The sequence below is a fragment of the Sebastes fasciatus genome, chromosome 22 (assembly GCF_043250625.1).
Source record: "Sebastes fasciatus isolate fSebFas1 chromosome 22, fSebFas1.pri, whole genome shotgun sequence".
NCBI classification, from domain to species: domain Eukaryota; kingdom Metazoa; phylum Chordata; class Actinopteri; order Perciformes; family Sebastidae; genus Sebastes; species Sebastes fasciatus.
Window position 1 is genome coordinate 20,513,221 of NC_133816.1, and position 24,513 is coordinate 20,537,733.

Sequence of the window (24,513 nt, forward strand, 5' to 3'; positions counted from 1 at the left end):
CTCTGAAGAGCTGCTCAGATTATTCTCATGTCCATGGGTGGGAACTGAAACAACCGTCAGCTTTAAATGAAGCCGCAGCTCAACCTTTCATCTCCCTTACTGTTCTCAGGATATCCGATCCTTCAAATCCTGGAGGTGGAGTTAGTGAGTAAATGACAACAAAAGAGGAAGGGCCTTCTCCCACATTTTGCTGTTCTGCAGACTTGAAGAGATTCATTGCATTTTTTCTGACTCCAAGCATAACACTTTAATTTTGCTAATGTTTCATCCATCCATCCATCCATCCATCTTCAACCGCTTATCCGGGATCGGGTCGCGGGGGCAACAGCTCCAGCAGGGGACCCCAAACTTCCCTTTCCCGGGCCACATTAACCAGCTCTGACTGGGGGATCCCGAGGCGTTCCCAGGCCAGAGTAGAGATATAATCTCTCCATCTAGTCCTGGGTCTTCGCCGTGGTCTCCTCCCAGCTGGTCGTGCCTGGAACACCTCCCAAGGGAGGCGCCCAGGAGGCATCCGTGCTAGATGCCCGAACCACCTCAACTGGCTCCTTTCGACGCAAAGGAGCAAGGACTCTACTCCGAGTCCCTCACGGATGACTGAGCTTCTTACCCTATCTCTAAGGGAGACGCCAGCCACCCTCCTGAGGAAACCCATTTCGGCCGCTTGCACCCGCGACCTCGTTCTTTCGGTCATGACCCAACCCTCATGACCATAGGTGAGAGTAGGAACGAAGATTGAACGGTAGATCGAGAGCTTTGCCTTCCGGCTCAGCTCTCTTTTCGTCACAACGGTGCGGTAAAGCGAATGCAATACCGCCCCTGCTGCTCCGATTCTCCGACCAATCTCACGTTCCATCGTCCCCTCACTCGCGAACAAGACCCCGAGATACTTAAACTCCTTCACTTGGGGTAAGGACTCATTCCCTACCCGGAGTAGGCAAACCACCGGTTTCCTGCTGAGAACCATGGCCTCAGATTTAGAGGTGCTGATTCTCATCCCGACTGCGTCACACTCGGCTGCGAACCGATCCAGTGAGTGCTGGAGGTCGCAGACCGATGATGCCAACAGGACCACATCATCTGCAAAAAGCAGCGATGAGATCCTCAGCACACCGATCTGCAAACCCTCCTCCACCCGACTACGCCTCGATATCCTGTCCATGAATATCACGAACAGGATTGGTGACAAAGCGCAGCCCTGGCGGAGGCCAACCCCCACCGGAAACGAGTCCGACTTATTGCCGAGGATCCGAACACAGCTCTCGCTTTGGGCGTACAGGGATTGGATGGCCCTGAGAAGTGCCCCCCTCACCCCATACTCCCGCAGCACCCCCCACAGTATCTCCCGGGGGACCCGGTCATATGCCTTCTCCAAGTCCACAAAACACATGTAGACTGGATGGGCATACTCCCAGGCCCCCTCCAGGATCCTTGCGAGAGTGAAAAGCTGGTCCGTTGTTCCACGGCCAGGACGGAATCCGCATTGTTCCTCTTCGATCTGAGGTTCGACTATCGGCCGAACCCTCCTTTCCAGCACCTTGGAGTAGACTTTACCAGGGAGGCTGAGCAGTGTGATACCCCTGTAATTGGCACACACTCTCTGGTCCCCCTTTTTGAAAAGGGGAACCACCACCCCGGTCTGCCACTCCTTAGGCACTGTCACCGACTTCCACGCGGTGTTGAAGAGACGTGTCATCCAAGACAGCCCATCCCCACCCAGAGCCTTCAGCATTTCTGGGCGGATCTCATCAACCCCCGGGGCTTTGCCACTGTGGAGTTGTTTGACTACCTCAGTGACTTCCACCAGGGTAATTGATGATGGTCCCCCATCAGCTTCCAGCTCTGCCTCTACCATAGAGGGCGTATTGGTCGGATTCAGAAGTTCCTCAAAGTGCTCCTTCCACCGCCCGATTACCTCCTCAGTTGAGGTCAACAGTGTCCCATCCTTACTGTACACAGCTTGGATGGTTCCCCGTTTCCCCCTCCTAAGGTGCCGGATGGTTTTCCAGAAGCACTTTGGTGCCGACCGAAAGTCCTTCTCCATGGCTGCTCCGAACTCCTCCCACACCCGCTGCTTTGCCTCCGTCACGGCAGTGGCTGCTGCTCTTCGGGCCCGTCGGTACCCTGCAACTGCCTCCGGAGACCTCCGAGATAACATATCCCGGAAGGCCTCCTTCTTCAGTCGGACGGCTTCCCTGACCACCGGTGTCCACCACGGTGTTCGAGGGTTGCCGCCCCTTGAGGCACCTAAGACCTTAAAACCACAGCTCACCGCCGCAGCTTCAGCAATGGAAGCTTTGAACATCGTCCACTCGGGTTCAATGCCCCCAACCTCCACAGGGATGCCAGAAAAGCTCCGCCGGAGGTGTGAGTTGAAGATCTCTCGGACAGGGGCCTCCTCCAGACGTTCCCAGTTCACCCTCACTACGCGTTTGGGCTTACCAGGTCTGTCCAGAGTCTTCCCCCACCCTCTGACCCAACTCACCACCAGATGGTGATCAGTTGACAGCTCCGCCCCTCTCTTCACCCGAGTGTCCAAAACATGCGGCCTCAGATCAGATGATACGATTACAAAATCGATCATCGACCTTCGGCCTAGGGTGCTCTGGTACCACGTACACTTATGAGCATCCTTATGTTCGAACATGGTGTTCGTTATGGACAATCCATGACTAGCACAGAAGTCCAACAACAAACGACCACTCGGGTTTAGATCAGGGAGGCCGTTCCTCCCAATCACGCCACTCCAGGTGTCTCCATCGTTGCCCACGTGCGCGTTGAAGTCTCCCAGGAGAACTATGGAGTCCCCTACTGGAGCCCCATACAGGACTCCATTCAGGGTCTCCAAGAAGGCCGAATACTCCGAACTGCTGTTTGGTGCATACGCACAAACAACAGTCAGAGTTTTCCCCCCCATAACCCGAAGGCGTAGGGAGGCGACCCTCTCGTCCACCGGGGTAAACTCCAACGTAGCGGCACTCAGCCGGGGATTTGTGAGTATCCCCACACCCGCCCGGCGCCTCACACCATGGGCAACTCCAGAGAAGAATAGAGTCCAACCCCTATCCAAGAGTACGGTTCCAGAACCGAGGCTGTGCGTAGAGGTAAGCCCTACCAGATCCAACTGGTAGCGCTCCACCTCCCGCACAAGCTCCGGCTCCTTCCCCCACAGAGAGGTGACGTTCCACGTCCCCAGAGCCAGCCTCTGCCGCCCGGGTCCAGTCCGTCGAGGTCCCTGGCCTTCACTGCCACCCGTGTGGCAGCGCACCCGACCCAAGCGGTTCTTCCCGCAGGTGGTGAGCCCACAGGATGGAGAGGAGGGGGGTGCCACGTTCCTTTTTCGGGGTATCCCCGGCCGGGCTCCGTGGCAAGCCCGGCCACCAGACGCTCGTTGACGGGCCCTCCGTCTGGGCCTGGCTCCAGACGTGGGCCCCGGGCTTCCTCCGGGCCGGGTAACTCCTCCTCTGCCTCGTGTCGTCATTGGGTTTTTTGTGAACCATTCTTAGTCCGGCCCCTCACCTAAGACCAATTTGCCATGGGAGACCCTACCAGGAGCACGAGGCTCCAGACAACACAGCCCTCAGGGTCATAGGGACACACAAACCTCTCCACCACGTTAAGGTGATGGTTCCCGGAGAGGTTGGTAATTTACGGACAGTCCTTTCACTTACTTTTAGAACAACTCAAGGACATTCATTGCGTCGGGTAATTCATAATTTACATCAAGGTAAGACAATTCTATATAAACTGGAAAAACAAAGTTCGGAAACTTGTGTTTGGACAATTATTTCTCTGTTGTTACATTGCTAATTGGCATTGTATTTTACATCGTTGGAAAGCCTGTTTATTTACCTTCGCAATGATGTCCAACTTGTAAGGATCATGCATTTGTGGGATGAGCAGCACAGCTGATTATGTGGGTAGCGCCCAAGAAAAATTTGCCAAAATGCTCTGCCAATGGTAAACAGTGTAATCTCATAAGGCTACCAGGAAGCCTGCAATGACTGCCCTTCACCGTCAGGCCCGTTTGTGCTGGTGTCGACAACACAGACAATGGAACCTTAACATGTGGGGGAATGTCATGTTCAGTGATGAGTCCAGGTTCTGTCTGCGAAAGTTGGATGGCAGGGTCAAAGTATGGAGACAACGCGGAGAACGCTATGCTGATTGTTGCACCGATGGAGTAACAGCTTTTGGTGGGGGCAGTGTCATGGTGTGGGGCGGCATTTTCCTCACTGGCCAATGCAGTGAGATATCGGGATGAGATTCTGCAGCCAGTGGCGATCCCAGACCAGCAACTACCATTTTCTATGAGGTAAAATTACTGTTTTTGTCAATGGAGTCTGGTGGCTTTGAAGCGAGCATAGATAACGGCTTCAGTTCCCCGTAAATAATGTTTATAATAAAGTAATTTTTTATAAATTTTTTTAGGTAAATATTGGGGTAATTTGGCAGTAATTCCAAAGAAATTTAAAATATGTTACTTGCTAATTATCAACTAGTTACCATGTAATTTGCGGACCTGTAAAATGAAGTGTTACCAAAAATTCATGAGATAATTATAATAACGACATGTTTTTATACAAAAGAATATAATTTTATGGGAAGAAAGTTATGATATTTAATATAACTTGACCCTAAGTATATAGTATCCATCATGTATGAATACATCATGCCTAAGCAGACGCCCTATATAGTATAAACAGAACTGTTCTTCACGGTTCAGCGTAGAGTTAGATGAATGGCACTGTCAGGGTCCTGGTCTCTGAGCAGCAACAGTGAGTAGTTGGTGGATATAAAGCTGACATGTTTTAACAGCTGCAGCAGTGTGAGATTACTGAACAGCAGCAGCGGTGACCTGCAGAGCTCAACTACACTTGTCAACTCTGCAGGGAGCGAACAAACTCTCAAGGGGGAAAAATCATGCCGCACGCAGATTTGAGCGTGTGTTAAAAAAAATGGTTATTCCAGCTGAAATCCTTCTAGCTGTCCAGTGGTGGAAGAAGTACTTTTAAAACTATTTAACTACAAAAGGCAAAAAGGTAAGGTAAAGGTCCTGTTTTCAAACTTAAGTGTAAACACAGTACGTATTATTAGCAAAATATACATGAATTTTTCAAACGTAAAAGTACTTGTTCTGTAGTAAAATGTCCCCCATTGTTATATAATTTATATGACATGGTTTGATTGTTACTGATGGAACAAGTTTATCTAATTTAGATACAGTCAAAATAAATATCGGATAATTTTACCTATTTACGCCCAACCCAGTCGCCGTTCACGTAATGTTGTTAAACGTAATGTTGTTATACGTAACGTTGTTATGCGTGATGTTGTTATACGTAACGTTGTTATGCGTGACGTTGTTACGCGTGACATTGTTATGCGTGATGTTGTTATGCGTGGCGTTGTTATGCGTGACGTTTTTATGCGTGACGTTGTTATACCTGAAGTTGTTATACATGAAGTTGTTATACATGACGTTTTTATGCGTGACGTTGTTACGCGTAACGCTGTTTATACGTGACCTTGTTATACGTGACGTTGTTATGCGTGACGTTGTTATGCGTGACGTTGTTATGCATGACGTTGTTGTGCGTGATGTTTTTGTGCGTGATGTTGTTACGCGTAACGCTGTTTATACGTGACGTTGTTATGCGTGACGTTTTTATGCGTGATGTTTTTATGCGTGACCTTGTTATGCGTGACGTTGTTATGCGTGACATTGTCATACGTGACGTTGTCATACGTGACGTCATACGTAATGTTGTTATACATAACGTTGTAATACGTAACGCTGTTATATGTTGTCATACGTAATGTTGTTATACGTAACGTTGTTATAGGTTGTCATACATAATGTTGTTATACGTAATGTTGTTATACGTAATGTTGTTATATGTAACTGTGTTATAGGAAACGTTAAACATAATGTTGTTATACGCAACGTTGTTGTACGTAACGTTATACGTAACGTCGTTATACGTAACGTTGTCATACGTAACGTTGTCATACGTAACGTTGTCATACGTAACGTTGTCATACGTAACGTTGTCATACGTAACGTTTTTATACATAACGTTTTTATACATAACGTTTTATATGTAACGTTGTTTTATGTAACGTTTTTTTCTTGTTTTACGTAACGTTGTTACGCTTGTTGTGTAACGTTATACAAAAAAGGCTGCTAAGGGCGGCTTTTGTTTTTTTACGGTAGTTACGTTGTTGCGTTATTATTTGAATACAAACATGAAGTATTTTCTAACCTTAAAGGTGCAGTGTGTAGAATTTGGCGGCATCTAGTAACTAGTAACTACTATAAATTACAATTTTTGTGTGATTATTTCTTCATTAATTTTTTGCATAAATATATTCACGGGTAGATGCACAACACTCTGCTTTAATACACTTTATGTTGAGAAACTGCATCCTACATCACCCTGTATATTTAAATCAGAATCACCTTTATTGGCCAGGTATGTGTGCACATACACGTTTTTGAAGTACTTACACAGTGATAGAGATAATAGCAAATCATTTCTCTGACATAATAAACATAATACACCCACATGCTTTCTTCCTGACGTCTACGGGTTTGTCCACATACAATGTAATTACATACAGACATGCATGCACAAGTACTCCCACAGTAATCTGCCAATGTACATGCACAGACATACATTCATAGATTTACATTGCTGTGCACATGTGTGTACATGTTTCCATCATTCCTCAGTGTACTCCTCCGCATCACAGCGGGTGGTAAGAGTACATTCAATTGTTGCTTTGTTTATTGGGCCACATGAGACTAGGACTGTATGTCACAGGTGATGTAGGTCCAGATGTTCGGTCCACATCAGGGAATGGGACTATTTCATAAATGGGAAACATTTTTTCTCTGGATGCCTTTCTGTCAGCATCACAGGCTGACGTCAGATTCAGCAAACCTTCTTCGTCAAGGTAACAGAAGTGAAACAAACCACACCGGAAATACGACCACTTTGCCTTCAAAATAAAAGCATGGAAACTTGTACTCCTCTATGGAACTGTAATGCCATGTGTGCTTTCCTCTTTCTAACTTGAGGGGCTCAAACTGCCGATCAATGGGCATTTCCATAATGTAGTAATCACATTTAGTACCAACTCGAAAGGACTGGAAGATGTTTACTCATTTTTTTTTTTTTTTGTACATCTGAACACTTTGTTCAAACTCTGTATAAGCTGAACCTGTTTGTCCTCTGAACACCCAAACAGGTGTTTTCAGTTGTTGATTAGGTCTCTGCTCAGGTTGAAAGTGGAATTTATGAGGTCACAAATCTCCAACTACCAACAAGAATGACAAGAATGCCCAAACAGGTGCAATGAAAGCTGACAGGAGACTCAGGAAGATGTCAATAATAGCTTTTAACGCAGGGTGTGGACCCCTCTGAACCTCCTCCACTGTCACCTCTCTGTTGTCAGTGACTTATATACTATATACTTAGACTATAAACTGTGTTACCTTCATCACAATGATCAAATGTTTTGCGGCTCCAGACAGATTTTGACTTCTTTTTTTTTTTTTTTTTGCCGAAAATGGCTCGTTTGATAGTAAAGGTTGCTGACCCCTGATCTAGGAGGAGTATCGCAAGAATTTATTACCTCCTTCCTATGCCTTCGGCCTTGGCGGAGGTAATAAATAAATGACTCGATAAATAAATACATATGTCCTTAATAATAATAATAATAATAATAATTTGTTGTTTAATATTTTTTTATTAATTAATTAATTTATTGAGTCTTTTATTTTTTATTTTGGCAGCTTGCGTCCTCCATACCTCCTTGCAGGTCTTTGTGGATTGTTCTGCTGCTGCATGCTTTTATTTTGCAAGCATCCGGAAGTACTGCACGCACACAAACACACTCTCTGTCTTTGTGGTCTCGGTGTGTGTGTGTATGTGTGTATGTGTGTGTGTGTGTGTGTGTGTGTGTGTCAGCAGAATAAAACGTTAGAGCTGTCGGTGCACAGACAGACAGAGAAAGAAATCGGTTGGAGCCTCGGTCCGGATTTATCCTAAAGCCTGAACCCGGTTCTGTGTGTGTGTGTGTGTGGCGGGAGCACCGGTACCGGTCCGGTCCAGTCCGGGTCCATGATGGCCTGATCTGATCTGGAGCCCGGCTGGCCGGTCAGCTGCAGCAGCTGAAAGACCTCCGAGATGCTCCAGAGCTCCTCTCTGCAGCTGCACAACAACAACACCGACAGCGATGCTGTTCAGACGGAGAGCCAGGTAACGACCGGACAGAGCAGCTACTGCAGGCCGCTCAGGGTGCACTGATTGCGGGGTAATAAAATAGAATGTGTCGCTGAGCTGCAGAGATCCTGCAGAGAAAACAGGAGAAAGGTGTGGGTGGAGGGGCTGCTTCAAAGGCCTTTCTCTCAACATGATTCAATGCATCTGCAGAGATTCAGTCGTGTGTGTGCGTGTGTGTGTGTGTGTGTGTGTGTGTGTGTGTGTGTGTGTGTGTGTGTGCATGTGAATGAAAGCTGTATACTGAAGGCTTCTTTGTGTTGTGTTGGGTGGTGGCTGAGCTCTCTGCTGATGATTCCTCTCTCTGTGCAGCAGCATCGCTCTCTTTATTCTATATTCAGCTACCTTCTGCTTTCCATATGTTTATTATAACACATGTTTGATATTGTCTGTGATTATTACCAGCAGTCCATCACACACACACACACACACACACACACACACACACACACACACACACACACACCACTTTGTGTCTCTGATTATAACACTGTGGTGGTTTCTGGGCCCTGCAGGCAAAGTCCTTTCATATTTGGCTCACTAACAACATACATTTATTATTTATTGTTGCACGATATCATATCTACGGCAGAGTCTTAGGGCCACATTGAGGATATTATATATTATGAGAATAAAGTCACAATATTAAGAGAATAAAGTCATTATTTTACAAGAAAAAAAGTCTTAGTATTAAGAGAAAGAAATTTGTAATATTACGAGAATAAAGTCATAATTTTACGAGAAGAAATGTTGTAATATTAAGAGAATAAAGTCATAAGTTTACGAGAAAAAGTAGTCGTAATATTACCAGAATAAAGTATAATTTTACGAGAAAAAGTCATATTAAGAGAATAAAGTCATAATTTTCAGAGAATTTTTTTTGTAATATTACGAGAATAAAGTCATAATTTTACGAGGAAAAAAATCTTAATATTACGAGAATATAGTCATAATTTTAAAAATAGAAAAGTCGTACTGCTGATTCCTCTCTGTGTGTGTGCAGCAGCAGCACCGCTCTCTTTTATTCTATATCCAGCTACCTCTGCTCTCCATATGTTTATTATAACACATGTTTAATATTGTGTGTGATTATTACCAGCAGTGAAAACACATGAATGGCTTTCTGTTCACACACCACCTTGTGTCTCTGATTATAACACTGTGGTGGTTTCTGGGCCCCGCAGGCAAAGTCCTTTCATATTTTGCTCAGTAACAACATACATTTATCATTTATCATCGTTGCACGATATCATATCTACGATGGAGTCTTAAGGCCACATTGAGGGGGGAAAAAAAATTGAGATTTTGAATAAAGTCGTAATATTATGAGAATAAAGTCGTAATATTAAGACAATAAAGTCATAATTTTCTGAGAATTTTTTTTGTCATATAACGAGAAAAAAGTTGTTATTTAATGAAAATAAAGTCATACTATTTTAAGAAAAAAAAGTCGTAATATTACGAGAATAAAGTCATAACTTTACTAGAAAAAATTTAATTTCCTCCTCCACAAAAGAGTCAGTTTCCCCATCAGGTCCGTGTGGTTCTTTCTTCGGCATAAACGCTTCTTGCACAATCTTTTCAAGGTCCTGATACTGATGATAACGTGGTGCTGATGAGCCAAAATAGGAAGTATCTGGTTATTTGTGAAACCTAAAGATAAGATAAGATAAGATGTTCCTTTATTAGTCCTGCAGTGGAGACATGTTCAGTGCACAGCAGCAAAGGGGAACAAAAAACAAGATGCATCAGCTAACACACGAGCTAAACAAAGTGTAACAAAATATAAACCATTTAAATAGAAGGAAGTATAAAAATAGGAGCAGTATAAACAGTATTAACAATAAACAGACTATTAACAAAATTGCACAAGTGGAAAAATGATAATGCACAGTGAGAATGAAATGAAATTCCACCTGCAAATATTGCACAGTATGAATTACACCTGAGTAGTGATGATATTGCACAGTCAGTATACAATATAGTGCAGTTTAAGTGATCTACTGGGATCAGTGCTGGTTGTAGAGTCTGACAAACTAAACTAAAATGTAACTTCACAAGATGCTCCACGTTCCTCATTTTCACACACGCTGCTCTATTTCCTCTCTAAAATAACACGTAAAGTTACTACTTGATAATATTATGACTTTATTCTCATAATACTACGACTTTTATCTCTTAAACTTCGGACTTTATTCTCATAATATTACGACTTTTTTCTCTTAAACTTCGGACTTTATTCTCATAATACTACGACTTTTTTCTCGTAAACTTGTGACGTTAGTCTCATAATATTACGACTTTTTTTTATTGTATTAGCCTAATAGGTTGTTTGTGGTCGTCTATTGAGCAATAAGAAGTGTAACTAAAGGCGGCGGCGTGACGGAACAGACCTCTCGAGTCGTGACGACTGCGTTTAGTTGGACTGTAAGTTTACATTGTGTGGTATGCAAACACACACTCGACTGGTCTCCCACTCACAAATTCAGTTTCTGCACCAGAGTACAAAAATGCAGTTGTTCAGTGTTACAGTAGCAGGAATGTGAAATTTCCCCGTGCAGACTGTCTCCCCGTCTCTGAGCTTTGACATTACAGACTGTAGCTTTATTATATCTGCTGCTGCTGCCAACAACTGTAGAACAAAAACAAAAAGGACAAATCAATGACGTTCTTCACAATCCCGTAAATTCAATATTACCATGAATGTCCTGTTTATTGATTCACAGCGTTGGTCACGATGACCTAACCAACTGTCTCTCTCTCTCCAGCCTGAGAGCCTGAGGCATGTTTGAGTTGTTATTTACAAACTCAGCTCTGATTGGACGGTTATTTTCTCCCTTTGCCACCATGCTGCCATGCATTAAAGTAGTTCATATATACGGAGCGACGACCCCGAGATGTCAGAGGAATAACAGTTATATAGGATGACATAGTAAAAGTTTGTGTTTATCCCTTTGAGATTAAGGAACAAAACATCTTAACAATGAGGTAAGACCTTAGAGGATTCATCCCCAGTGTCAGTAACATTGTGACTGTTACTATGCCTGAGTAAACTGTGATGAGCCAAAGGAAAAAATTACATTTTTATCCTCGCCTAAATCTAGATTAGACAGTGGAAAACACCATTATAGCGATGATGCCATGCACAGAGTTACAGCTGAATTCATTGAGGAACTACAACTGTGCCAAAGTAGATATAAATAACACAAAGCACATAGATCCTATGTAGGTTTTAGTTTAGGATAGAACCAGGTGGACTCTCCATTTGGATACCCAAAGTGTTCCAAAATGGGTTTTCTACCTCTTGAAAGGGAATCTGGTTATAAAATACTACTGATATCCTCTACAGGAGGTGATGTGCACTCAATGGAGCCTTTGGCCATGACATTTACTCTGTGCATCATCACATTCTACCATTGTGCACGGTAGAAAATCAATAAAAAACAACTACAATTGTATAATTTTGACTCCAAATGGAGACGTTTTATTGCCTCCGCCAAGGCTGAAGGCCTAGGAAGAGGGTTACGTTTTCACCGGCATTGGTTTGTTAGTTTGTTTGTCTGTTAGCAGGATTGCTCCAAAAGTCCGCAACGGATTTGACTGAATTTTTTTGGATGGTTGGGATGTCACACAATGAGCAATCCATACGATTTTGGTGGCGATCCGGATTCGGATTCAGGAATATTTTTAAGGGTTCCGATCAGCCTGAGCATTAAGACCACAGAGTATAACACATGCGCAGTGTAACTGATGACGCGTTGATGACGCGTTGATGACGCGTTGATGACGCGTGACCCCGCCTCCTTCCTTCTGAGAGCAGAGAGATACGTGTGTGGATGTGTGTGCGGAAGCTGCTGGTCGTCCGCGGTGAGACAGAACAAAGTGGTAGATGACGTGATGAGAGACAACGTAGTGTAACGTTATACAGACATAACGAGGCTGCTGAATGAGAGAGGCATCCGCCGATACGTTACACGGAAACACACCGTGTTAATAAAACTTAGATTAACTAGATTAATAATGTAAATAAGATAACAAAAAAAGAATCCAAAGTCAATACATTCAATATTAAAAAACGGTCAAAAATATAATTTATCGTGTGTTGATTTTGTATCTAAAATATTGAAATCGTTGCCAATCAAACATTGTTTGGACGAAATACACTCGGAGCGTTGTTTTAGTCGCGTTAAGGCCTTGACTTTTATAAACTATTCAGAAAAAAAGAGCATTTTATGAAGTTTTTAAAGGCAGAGTTTTAACACGCAGCTCAGCGTTCGTTGGGTAAAGAGGTTATTATTGGTCTAATGTTGTCTCTGGATGTTTCAGGCTGCTTTCCTCCTCGTGAAGATGATGATGATGAAGCGTTAGTCATGTTTAGTTTATGACTCATCCAAATGTCTCCCTTTCTCTATCCCTCTTTTTGCCTCCTCTACCTCCTCCACCCTTCTCCCTCCCACGCTCGGCCCGTCTCCTCTCTCTTTTTTCATATGACATCATCTCCCGTGGTCCCCCTCCTCCACCTCATAACATCATCTCTCCATCTCTCCATCCATCCATCCATCCATCCTCACCTCCGCCCCTCCTCCCGTCCTCCCAGGATGTTGCGGTGGCTGGTCTGTGGTCGGGTGGGCCCAGTCTGGATGTGGAAAGCGCTGCTGCTCTTCGTTGCCATTGGGTTCGCTGGCCAGCTGTTGGGGGTCATCTTCAACAAGAGGTATCTTATTTCCCTTACTCATTTTATTTAATCTTTAACTGTAGTTTCAGTTCTGTCTTTTGCATTACAGCTGTTAGCGTTACAACCAGCATAAATTAGTCTCTATTCCATCCATCCATCCATCTTCAACCGCTTATCCGGGATCGGGTCGCGGGGGCAACAGCTCCAGCAGGGGACCCCAAACTTCCCTTTCCCGGGCCGCATTAACCAGCTCTGACTGGGGGATCCCGAGGCGTTCCCAGGCCAGAGTAGAGATATAATCTCTCCATCTAGTCCTGGGTCTTCCCCGTGGTCTCCTCCCAGCTGGTCGTGCCTGGAACACCTCCCAAGGGAGGCGCCCAGGAGGCATCCGTGCTAGATGCCCGAACCACCTCAACTGGCTCCTTTCGACGCAAAGGAGCAAGGACTCTACTCCGAGTCCCTAACGGATGACTGAGCTTCTTACCCTATCTCTAAGGGAGACGCCAGCCACCCTCCTGAGGAAACCCATTTCGGCCGCTTGCACCCGCGACCTCGTTCTTTCGGTCATGACCCAACCCTCATGACCATAGGTGAGAGTAGGAACGAAGATTGAACGGTAGATCGAGAGCTTTGCCTTCCGGCTCAGCTCTCTTTTCGTCACAACGGTGCGGTAAAGCGAATGCAATACCGCCCCTGCTGCTCCGATTCTCCGACCAATCTCACGTTCCATCGTCCCCTCACTCGCGAACAAGACCCCGAGATACTTAAACTCCTTCACTTGGGGTAAGGACTCATTCCCTACCCGGAGTAGGCAAACCACCGGTTTCCTGCTGAGAACCATGGCCTCAGATTTAGAGGTGCTGATTCTCATCCCGACTGCGTCACACTCGGCTGCGAACCGATCCAGTGAGTGCTGGAGGTCGCAGACCGATGATGCCAACAGGACCACATCATCTGCAAAAAGCAGCGATGAGATCCTCAGCACACCGATCTGCAAACCCTCCTCCACCCGACTACGCCTCGATATCCTGTCCATGAATATCACGAACAGGATTGGTGACAAAGCGCAGCCCTGGCGGAGGCCAACCCCCACCGGAAACGAGTCCGACTTATTGCCGAGGATCCGAACACAGCTCTCGCTTTGGGCGTACAGGGATTGGATGGCCCTGAGAAGTGCCCCCCTCACCCCATACTCCCGCAGCACCCCCCACAGTATCTCCCGGGGGACCCGGTCATATGCCTTCTCCAAGTCCACAAAACACATGTAGACTGGATGGGCATACTCCCAGGCCCCCTCCAGGATCCTTGCGAGAGTGAAAAGCTGGTCCGTTGTTCCACGGCCAGGACGGAATCCGCATTGTTCCTCTTCGATCTGAGGTTCGACTATCGGCCGAACCCTCCTTTCCAGCACCTTGGAGTAGACTTTACCAGGGAGGCTGAGCAGTGTGATACCCCTGTAATTGGCACACACTCTCTGGTCCCCCTTTTTGAAAAGGGGAACCACCACCCCGGTCTGCCACTCCTTAGGCACTGTCACCGACTTCCACGCGGTGTTGAAGAGACGTGTCATCCAAGACAGCCCCTCCCCACCCAGAGCCTTCAGCATTTCTGGGCGGATCTCATCAACCCCCGGGGCTTTGCCACTGTGGAGTTGTTTGACTACCTCAGTGACTTCCACCAGGGTAATTGATGATGGTCCCCCATCAGCTTCCAGCTCTGCCTCTACCATAGAGGGCGTATTGGTCGGATTCAGAAGTTCCTCAAAGTGCTCCTTCCACCGCCCGATTACCTCCTCAGTTGAGGTCAACAGTGTCCCATCCTTACTGTACACAGCTTGGATGGTTCCCCGTTTCCCCCTCCTAAGGTGCCGGATGGTTTTCCAGAAGCACTTTGGTCTCTATTAGGGCTCGATTAAAATAGTTTATTATCTGTTTTATAATGTACCTTAAAGGTAGATTTGTCAAGTATTTAATACTCTTATCAACATGGGAGTGGACAAATATGCTGCTTTATGTAAATGTATGTATATATTTATTATTGGAAATCAATTAACAACACAAAACAATGATAAATATTGCCCAGAAACCCTCACAGGTACTGCATTTAGAATAGAAAATATGCTCAAATCATAGTGTAGAACATTGTTATCGAAGTATGTTATGGTCATTCCCATGCTGTATTATGTCTCATAAGTTGTTGCATCAACTTTTTTGGGTTGATACCATTTGTTACACAGATTTGATGCTGAATTTAACCTTTTTTACCACTCGAGAATTGATAAAAATTATCAATAATCCCTCCAAAATACCACATTAAGACACCAAGACATTGAGGAACACCATAGAAAAAAACATGCTGTGATTTGGGATCAAAAACTTTTGACATTTGGAGATTTCTTTCTGCACGAATTGTGGACATTTCTGTAAAGGGGAGACTCGTGGGAACCCATAGAACCCATTTCCATTCACATATCTTGAGGTCAGAGGTCAAAAAGGCACCCCTTTGAAAATGACCATGTCAGTTTTTCATGCAAGCGTTATGTAGCCGTTCTTTAGGTTTTCTAGCTTCATATGATCCCAGTATCTTCACTCTAGCTTTAAAACTGAGCGTGCTACAGCACAACCATAACTTGTTAAAGAAATTAGTGGTGTTAAAAGCGTTATTATCGCATTAACTTTGACAGCCGCTAATTAAGTTGCTGAGTGTTTACCATTAAAAGGAGTGTTGATTGAGGCACAGACTGTGTACTGTACGTGCTCAGCTGTTCACCACAGCAGCATGACTGGACTGTTTTTTTCGGCTGTGACAGCGGCGACCACGAGAACCACACTGAGGAACCGAGGAGAACGATAGAGGAGCTGAATGTTACTGGTGGTGTTGGAACCATTTAATCACAGGACACCTCTTTACCAAACACACAAAGATTCTTGTGTCGACGGAAAAGGCTCGGAGCGATGTCAGCGTCTCAGTCGGATTACGTCGATGATATCAGTTAGCTAAAGCTTCAGTAGGCAGAATATTTTTTGGCATCATTGACCAATCACAGGTCATTTCAGAGAGAGAGAGAGCGTTCCTATCGGCTGTTCGTTCAACAGAGGCAGCTGTCAATCACTCGTGAACTCCGACCAAACGGTCAAACTAGGCCGCGCTGATCAAATATGAATCAATATTCTGTTACTGTAATGACTTTCTGTTTTCACATGTTCTCAGAATCATCTTGTAGTGCACTGTTTAACTGTAAAATGAGAAAGTTTGTAACGCCGCCGCCGCCGCCATTGTGAAATCTGGTGAAGGAACGCCAAGTTCTGGTCACATGACCGGAGCACAGCCAATAGGAACGCTCTCGCAATGAACTGACCTGTGATTGGTCAAAGTCTCCCGTCACGGGCTAGATCAGGAGTGCCCACACTTTTTCAGCATGCGAGCTACTTATAAAATGACCAAGTCAAAATGATCTACCTACTATAAAAATGCAAAACATATATTTATTTATAAATATATTGAGTATTCTTTATATGTACAATATATGTTGGTGTACCTTGCATAACTGCATGAACCCATATTGTACAATATAACTCTGTACATTTTTTGTCATTACCTTACTCTGATGACTTGCACTGAATGGAATCAGCCAGGGATGCATAGTCCGGACAGTAGCTGCTGATAGCCAGCCTCAAGCACACTTCCAAATGATCATCAGTCAAGGTGGAACGGTATTTGGACTTAATAATCTTCATGTGGGAAAAGGCTGACTCGCATAAATAAGTGGAGCCGAATAATGCAGTCAAGGAGGTAGCACATTTCCTCATGTTGAGGTACTTTTCCTCTGTGAGTAAGTTCCAGAACTGTCCATGAGCCCTGGACTTAAGCTGAATGTCAGCTTGTAGTGTCAAAATCTCATCCTCCACTCCAGATGAGTTCAGGTGAAACAGTGTTGCAATTTGTTGGCTGACGTCTATTTAAAAAAAAAAAAAAAAAAAATGTAATTTTTTTTTTTTAGCTTTTTTTTTTAATGCCATGCGATCTACCGGTAGATCGCATGGCAATACGTCGATCGCGATCTACCGGTAGATCGCGATCGACGTATTGGGCACCCCTGGGCTAGATGTTCTAAAGCCTGAAAACAGAGCCATGAGGAGGAGCAGAAGTCTCTCAGAACACTTGAATTACAATATGCTGAAAGGTTATTATGAAATTTTTGCCCAATGATGCCAAAAATACACTGCCTACTGCCACTTTAAATAATAATAATAATATTAGATTAATTTGCGACTAATTAAATATTGTAATCGATTGACAGCCCTAATTTAATATTATAAATATTATTATAATATAGGCCTATTTATGTTTATATTATATTCACAAAGACCTCTTAATCCAGTGCTCTTGCAAATGGGTCTCCATGCTGTGTAGCGAGATGAATCCTGAGTTTGCACCCAAAATGCCGTCAAAACTGTCGTTTATAAATTGCCAACACAGCGTCCATAATTCTCGACAGAAAACAACAACAACGAAAAAAAAATACGACCCCAAATCACCAAGATCCAATACAAATTTATTTATAAAGCACATTTAAAAACAACAAAAGTGCTGTACAATTAAACGTAAAAAACATAAAGACAACACAATAAAACATCTAAGACCAATTTAAAACCAACAGGACATTAAAATAATAAAAGCGTTAAGACCAGTAGGAAAGGAAAAAGGATTAAAATAGTCAACTCTCATGACGAGCCAAAAGCCGAGGAATAAAAGTGCGTTTTGATGCCGATTCGCACAAAACTATATTATATAATATTATCACATGACAACTCTGTGTGGCGAAGTATGGGAGGTATTTTTACTTGACAAATTCCGGACAGATTAAGATCACAGACAACCTCTGCAATTATTCCAGATTACCAGATGTCCCCAGGTAACACCAGTCCTGTGTGAGCAGGGTTTAACTGTGGGGCTGAAAGGGTTAATGCTTCTCCTCCTCCTCCTTGATCTTCACTCATCTTACACCGCAGCATTCGATCACAGAGATCTCATCTAAAGCGCCAGGACGGTGTCAAACACACACACACGACAGCGGGACGGCTTTCACTCGTTTGCTTGTTGAATTTGAGCTCATTCTAAAATCCACTGAGATCGAGCCGAGACGCGTTCGCAGCCTCGTGTTGCTGCTGCTACGACTCACGATCATTATCTTGTAGCAACGGCCTGAAAATGAGCACTTGAGCAATGCGAGATATGAAATATTTATCTGGCAAATTGAAACAAGCTGTTGCTTTTCTAAACCGCATGTTTCATTTATTTGTATTTTTGATCGTCATTTTAAAGATTAAAAGAGTTTAGAGACGAAGAAGACTGCTCAGTGTTATAATTACAAATTAGAGTTAACCCTCTGAGACCCACAATAGACCCGTTTCTGTCTTTTTTAGAGGGATACAGGGGGTCTTTAGGGGGAGATAGCAGGTCAACAGTAGATGTCACATAGAAGTGGTGTACATCATCTGAAAGCTGAGAACCTGACGTTTAATTTGAGATGCTGCTCAGCACTTCAGATTCAGATTTAGATAGGGATGTCATGATACAAGAAATCTAGTAGTCGATACCAATACCAGTAAATTTCCACGATTCTCGATACAAATTCGATACCACGGTAAAAAAAAACAAAACAACAAAAATAAATCCCCTGTACTGTAATTCAATGCGCACTCTTTTATTAAAAACATTTGAACATTACAAAAAACAGAGGCATTTAGCCTTTAGCGCTCCTGTTAACATCTTTTATCCTTGGGGTCAATTTGACCCCAGCAATTTAAACCTCCAGAAAATGATTATAGTTAAAATTGTTCCCCAACTTTATGTGTCAGGTACTTTATGTTTGTTTGATGACTACCTAAATAGCCCTTTAAATAAAATCAATATCTTCACGGGAACCATATTTTGCCGCCCCCAAAGCGTGGGGAAATATCAAAATTCTCAGGAGAATGATGTTTCCCCTCCCCCGTGTCGTGTGAACTATCAGTGGTTCTCGCACTACTACAGTTATGGTTATGTTAGGTTAGGGCCATAAAGCTTTTTGAAGATTATAAAGTTGCATGTTATGGTGACCTCAATATCATCCAAAATAAATGTGTGTAAAATGTTGATTTTGAAAACAAATAATAAATAGACATTGTTACATGATTTATCATGTCAATCACATCAACTGTCATTAAAAATCTCGTGTGAAATGACTACTACTGTCTGAGTTTAATAACCTGATAGCAGAAGGAATAAAAGAGTTGGAGTAACGGTTAGTTCTGATAACGGCGGCCTGAAGGCTTCGAGGAGAATTCAGGAGACACAACATGAAGAGGTTGGCTGATAATATTCTTAGCCTTCTTTACCGCCTGGTTCTCCCAGAGGGAACACATGTCTCTTTGTTTGACTCCAGTAATCTTGGAGCAAACATTAACAATGCTATACAGGATGTTCTTGTCCTTAATGGTTAATAATAGTTACTGAAGATCCTCTCGCTGACATTAACAGAGTTCCTCAACAAGTAGATTCTCTGTTGACCTCGTTTGACGATAGACTTTGTATTAATATGAAACCTCACTGCTCAGCACTGTTTGTCAAGTTGTTCTTGAGCTTAGAACATTATGAAAGAAGTATATGATGTCCATCCTCATGCTCTATTATGTCTCATAAGTTGTTGCGGCAATTTTTGGGGTTGATACCATTTGTTACACAGATTTGGAACTAAATTTAAACTTGAGAATTGATAAAAAATTATCAATAATCCCTCCAAAATACCACATTAAGACACCAAGACCTTGAGGAACACCATAGAAAAAGCCATGCTGTGATTTGGGATCAAAAACTTTTGACATTTTTTAAAGATTTCTGCAAGAATTGCATTTTTCGGCGACTGGATCGGCGAGCGCTTCTGTTGTGCAAACTGCTCAGAAACCCCCTTATCGTCAATCTAGCTAGGAAAGCCATCCATCCTCTGAATGCTCTAGGTCTCTAGTTTGTGGCTGTGAAGTTTCATGAGGCTGTGATTATCCTAGAGGTCACCACAGGTCATTTTATACAGCGAGGTCAACTCTCACTATGATGAAATGGCTCCTATGGGGACTAACATCATCACACATGGTCTACAGCCTGATTGAAATGAGGATTTTTCTCATTTTAAGACAGTATTTTGTTCTCATACAGCTACTTTAAGAAGTTCGGGAGTTTATTTTAATGTTAAAAAATTATTGTCAAAGTACGGTTTGAACAGATGTCTGATTTTGGTGTTATTACTAACTTACTGCACGCAGTAAGACCTTAAATACTGGAGCAAATTATTAACCCTGAAGGAGTCTCAGACTTGACTTTGACCTCTCTCTCTCTTTCCTTGTGCCTCTTCAAAGCTCTCCATTTAACTCCTTCACTCTATTCTCTAACATCTGGGTCCAAGGGCCCCGAGGGAGGTTCAGGTTTCAGTCCCTCTGCCTGTCGAGAGCATTTCTATGGTCAGAACTACGCTGCCCTCTAACTGACCGACACACCAGAGCCTGACTCATGCTGGATTTTTTTAGTGCGATGCAAATATTGATCCCTTAGATTTGGCTATTAAAGGGACTATTTGTAACTTTCAGAATTGCTTGTTAACAGCGACACCTGTGGCCTTGAAATCAACGAAAGTCAGCGTCGGGCTCGCGCTTGCTCGCTCTAAATAGACATGAACGAGCATCGTTCAAAACAGTGAGGCGACACACGTCAGCTAAAAGCACAATATCACTCTATATTTCAGCTGCTTGGCAGTAATGTTAGCTGACCAGACGAAGGTCTCTCCATGAATCAATGCTGATCCTAGTGTTGGCTTTTCCTGCCTCAGCTGAAGCAGGAAGAGAAACGTTATTACCGGCACCCAGTTGGAGATGGTAACGTTTCTCTTCCTGCAACGGGGCTGAAGCAGGAAGAGAAACGTTATCGTCTCCCGGCTGACGCCACAACATAAAACAAATGCAAAATAAATACATAGAATAATATCATACAAAACACATTAAAATGTGTTTGAAGCCAACGTTAAAGTGAAAATATTCAGAAACACAGACAGCTCCCAGTTGACCCTGTTTCTTAGGTCTTTCATTAATGTTTTAAACACACCCGGGTTGAGTCATGAACTAACCGATCTGCAAACTTCCCCCTCATACATCCCAAAAAAGAGTTTTCACTTCACAAGAATGACGGCATTGCTCAGCAGTCTCAAGTTACGAAAGATAGACTCTCGAGTTGTTGGTTAATAATTTACCTCTAAAATCAGTTAACTCTTAGTTAAAATTAAAGCTGTATTAATTTTTTTTTGTTGTTGGCCACTTTAGTATGGAGGACGGAACCTGCCAAAATAAAAATATTAGATGATAAATAAGTTTAGGGGAAATAGATAAGGTGTGAAACTCAAAGGGGAAATTGTAAAAAAAAAAAAAAGAATATAAAGTAAATGAGAACTATTTGCAAAAATAAATAAATAAATGTAAAATAAATGTAAAATAAATGAATAAATACAAAACAAACTAATTTAAAAAAAAATAAATAATAAAAGTAATATATGAATAAATTGAAGGGAATATTAAACAGAAGAGTAAATAAATAAGGGAATTAATGATAATAAAGATATAAAATATCAATATCAATATATATCACATCTTATTAATTAATTAATGGCTACATTTATTTTTAATATTATTTTTGCTACATGTATAAAGAAAATAATACAGAAATAAATAAGTTTGGGGAAATAAATAACTGGTGAAATGCAAAGGGAAAGTCGTAATATATATATATATATACTGTATATATATAAAATAAAAATATAATTTCAAAAATAAATAAATGAATGAAAAAAGTAAAAATAAACTCAAACATAAATGAATAGAAAATGACTACATGAATAAATAAAAGGGAAAATTAAACAGAAGTGTAAACAAATATATTTAATTAATGCAAAGATAAATAAATAAAGATATAAAATATCAATATATATCACATTTTATTAATTAATTAATAAATAAATTAATGGCTACATTTATTTTAAATGTGATTTTTCCTACATTTAATAACATATTTATTTATTTATCTAGTCATTTATTTATTGATCGTTTACCAGAAAATCGAGGCAAAGAGGTAAAAGGATCTAAAAAGCCCTGTAGAGCTGAGGGGAACTACAGAGTAGTCGATAATTCTCTGTGGTTACGAAAGACATTTTTCACATAACATGGAGTCATTTGATCCTGTGCTGTAGGATTTTTGAACACACCCGGTTTGAAATGTGATCTAAAGTTACTTTCCTTTTCCTCCAGCAGCGTCCAGCCAGCTGTTCGCTCCATCTTCACGTCCCCTGACGCCCAGGGCCCCTCTCTGGGCTCCTGTCAGCCCCACACCCACATCACGTTCCTCAAGACCCACAAGACGGCCAGCAGCACCATGCTCAACATGCTGTACCGCTTCGGGGAGGAGCGCGACCTCCGCTTCGCCCTGCCGCTGGGCTACCAGCTGGGCTACCCGCTGCCCTTCAACGCTCACAGGGTCAAAGGTTACCGGGGTCCCAGGGCCGTGGAGTTCCACATCATGTGCAATCACATGAGGTTTAACAAGCCCGAGGTGAGTTATTCAGAAGAGGAGCGGGGGGAGGTGTAACGATGATGATGATGATCATGAGATGTTCTGTAGTGATGTGGGTACGTTGTAATATCATTTATAACTTGTTAGAAAAAGTTGTTTTTAGACTTTTGTATAAAATTTGTGTTGACGTTTTATGTTTTTTATCCACAGCTTCAACCCACATATTGAAACTTATAGGTCTTCATTTATGGTCAAACTGAACTTTTCCCATGTTCCTAAAATATGAGCCAGATATAGCAAATAGTACTCGACCTTTTCCAACCTCATAAAACACAAGTGCCTGCAGCGTTCTCGGCCAACACAGCAGCACTGAGGAATTTATTGCTTCAATCGGAAACATTTACCATTAACACTTATTGGACATCCACATAAACGTTTTGTAACTCCATGTTCTGGTTTCCTGTTTCTCAGGTGGAGAAGGTGATGCCTGCGGACACGTTCTATTTCTCCATCATCAGGAACCCGGTCGCTCTGGCCGAGTCCTCCTTTGCTTATTATAAAGAGGTGGCGCCCGCCTTTCGGAAAGCCAAAAGCTTGGGCGACTTTGCCGACGACCCCAACAAATACTACGACCCCCGTCTCCGCAACAACCACTACGCCCGCAACCTGCTGATGTTTGACTTCGGCTTGGACCACAACGCTAATTTCTCCGCGGTGCTGGCTCAGCGCGCCGACGACATGATCCACCAGTCCTTCCACCTGATTCTAGTGTCTGAGTACTTCGACCAGTCCATGATCCTGCTGAGACACGCCCTCTGCTGGCCGCTGGACGCCGTCGTCTCGTTCAGCCTCAACGCTCGGCAGCAGAAGCCCAGCGGCGGCGGCGTGAGCTGGGTGAGCAAAGTGGCGGCGGCTGGCGGCGGCGTTAGAGGGATACGACCTCAAGCCAAGACGCTGATCAATATAACGGAGGAACAGCGGGAGAAGCTGCGGCAGTGGAACGCCTTAGACTGGCACTTATATAAAACTTTCAACCGCTCTTTCTGGGAGGAAATCAACAGGTTCGGTCTCGCCCAGATGGAGGAGGAAGTAGCTCTTCTCAGGACGCGGCGGGAAGATCTGGCCCGGGTTTGTCTCAGGGACGGCGGGAAGCCCGTGGAGGCGCACCGGATCCGAGACAAAAACATCCGCCCGTACCAGAGCGGATTAGTGAAGATCCTCGGCTACGAGCTCCAGCCGGGGCTGGACAACGCCACCAGGGCGGCCTGTCTGAAGATGATCAGGCCCGAGATCCAGTACAAAGACGTGCTGGATGCTAAACAGTTCCCGCGGGCTCTGTCGGGCCCAGCCCAGCCGGGGCAACAGAACCAGCAGGGCGCGATTGCGGCAGCTGGTGCCTCGCTTTTAAGACAAGACTCGTCCAGGACAGGGGAGAGGGCGGTGGGGGGGGACGCCGGTGGGGGGAGGACGGTGGAGGAGGCGAACAGAGACAGAGACTGGGATGGAAGCCGCCTAACGAGGAGGAACCAGACTTTAACAAAAAAGGAAGAAAAAGGAAGATTGAGATGAGGTTTGAGGTGAGTTTCGTTCCTTAACTACGGTACCAGACGGACTGATGAAACCGAAAGCTGAGCCAAGTGCGGTTTTACACACACGAGAAAACAAAAAGCTCCTCCTTTGCACTTCCACTTCTTTGGTTGTTTGCTTGTTTTTTCTTAAAAGCTGTCTTTGCTTTTAGTTGGTGTCATTCTCGTGGACTTAACCCTTGACCTCTGAGAGCCTGGGAGGCTGTCACGGCTGCAGTAACACGTTGAAGGACCACTTTGTTTTTAAAGAGGAGAAGCACTCCGAAAGTCTTTGCTGTTTATTTATAGACACACGGAAGCCTGTTTTATTCCCCGTTTGTATTAATACGGTTTTTCACGTCGTCCTTGGTGCACATGCTCGAAACTTAAAGGTACG

General features: G+C 43.7%; 1 protein-coding gene across 2 annotated transcripts; it reads left to right on the forward strand.

The window, feature by feature from the left end:
* Nucleotides 1-8,093: 8,093 nt before the first annotated feature.
* gal3st4 (galactose-3-O-sulfotransferase 4) lies at nucleotides 8,094-24,259 on the forward strand. 2 transcript variants are annotated; one of them, XM_074624262.1, is made up of 4 exons: nucleotides 8,094-8,267; nucleotides 12,886-13,002; nucleotides 22,290-22,590; nucleotides 23,023-24,259. In XM_074624262.1, exons 1-4 carry the CDS (start codon nucleotides 8,245-8,247, stop codon nucleotides 24,118-24,120), a joined length of 1,539 nt encoding a protein of 512 aa, XP_074480363.1. In that variant the 5' UTR covers nucleotides 8,094-8,244; the 3' UTR covers nucleotides 24,121-24,259. The 2 variants fall into 2 exon arrangements, with proteins under 2 accessions (XP_074480363.1, XP_074480364.1); XM_074624263.1 differs by having other exon boundaries at nucleotides 22,293-22,590.
* Nucleotides 24,260-24,513: the final 254 nt, after the last annotated feature.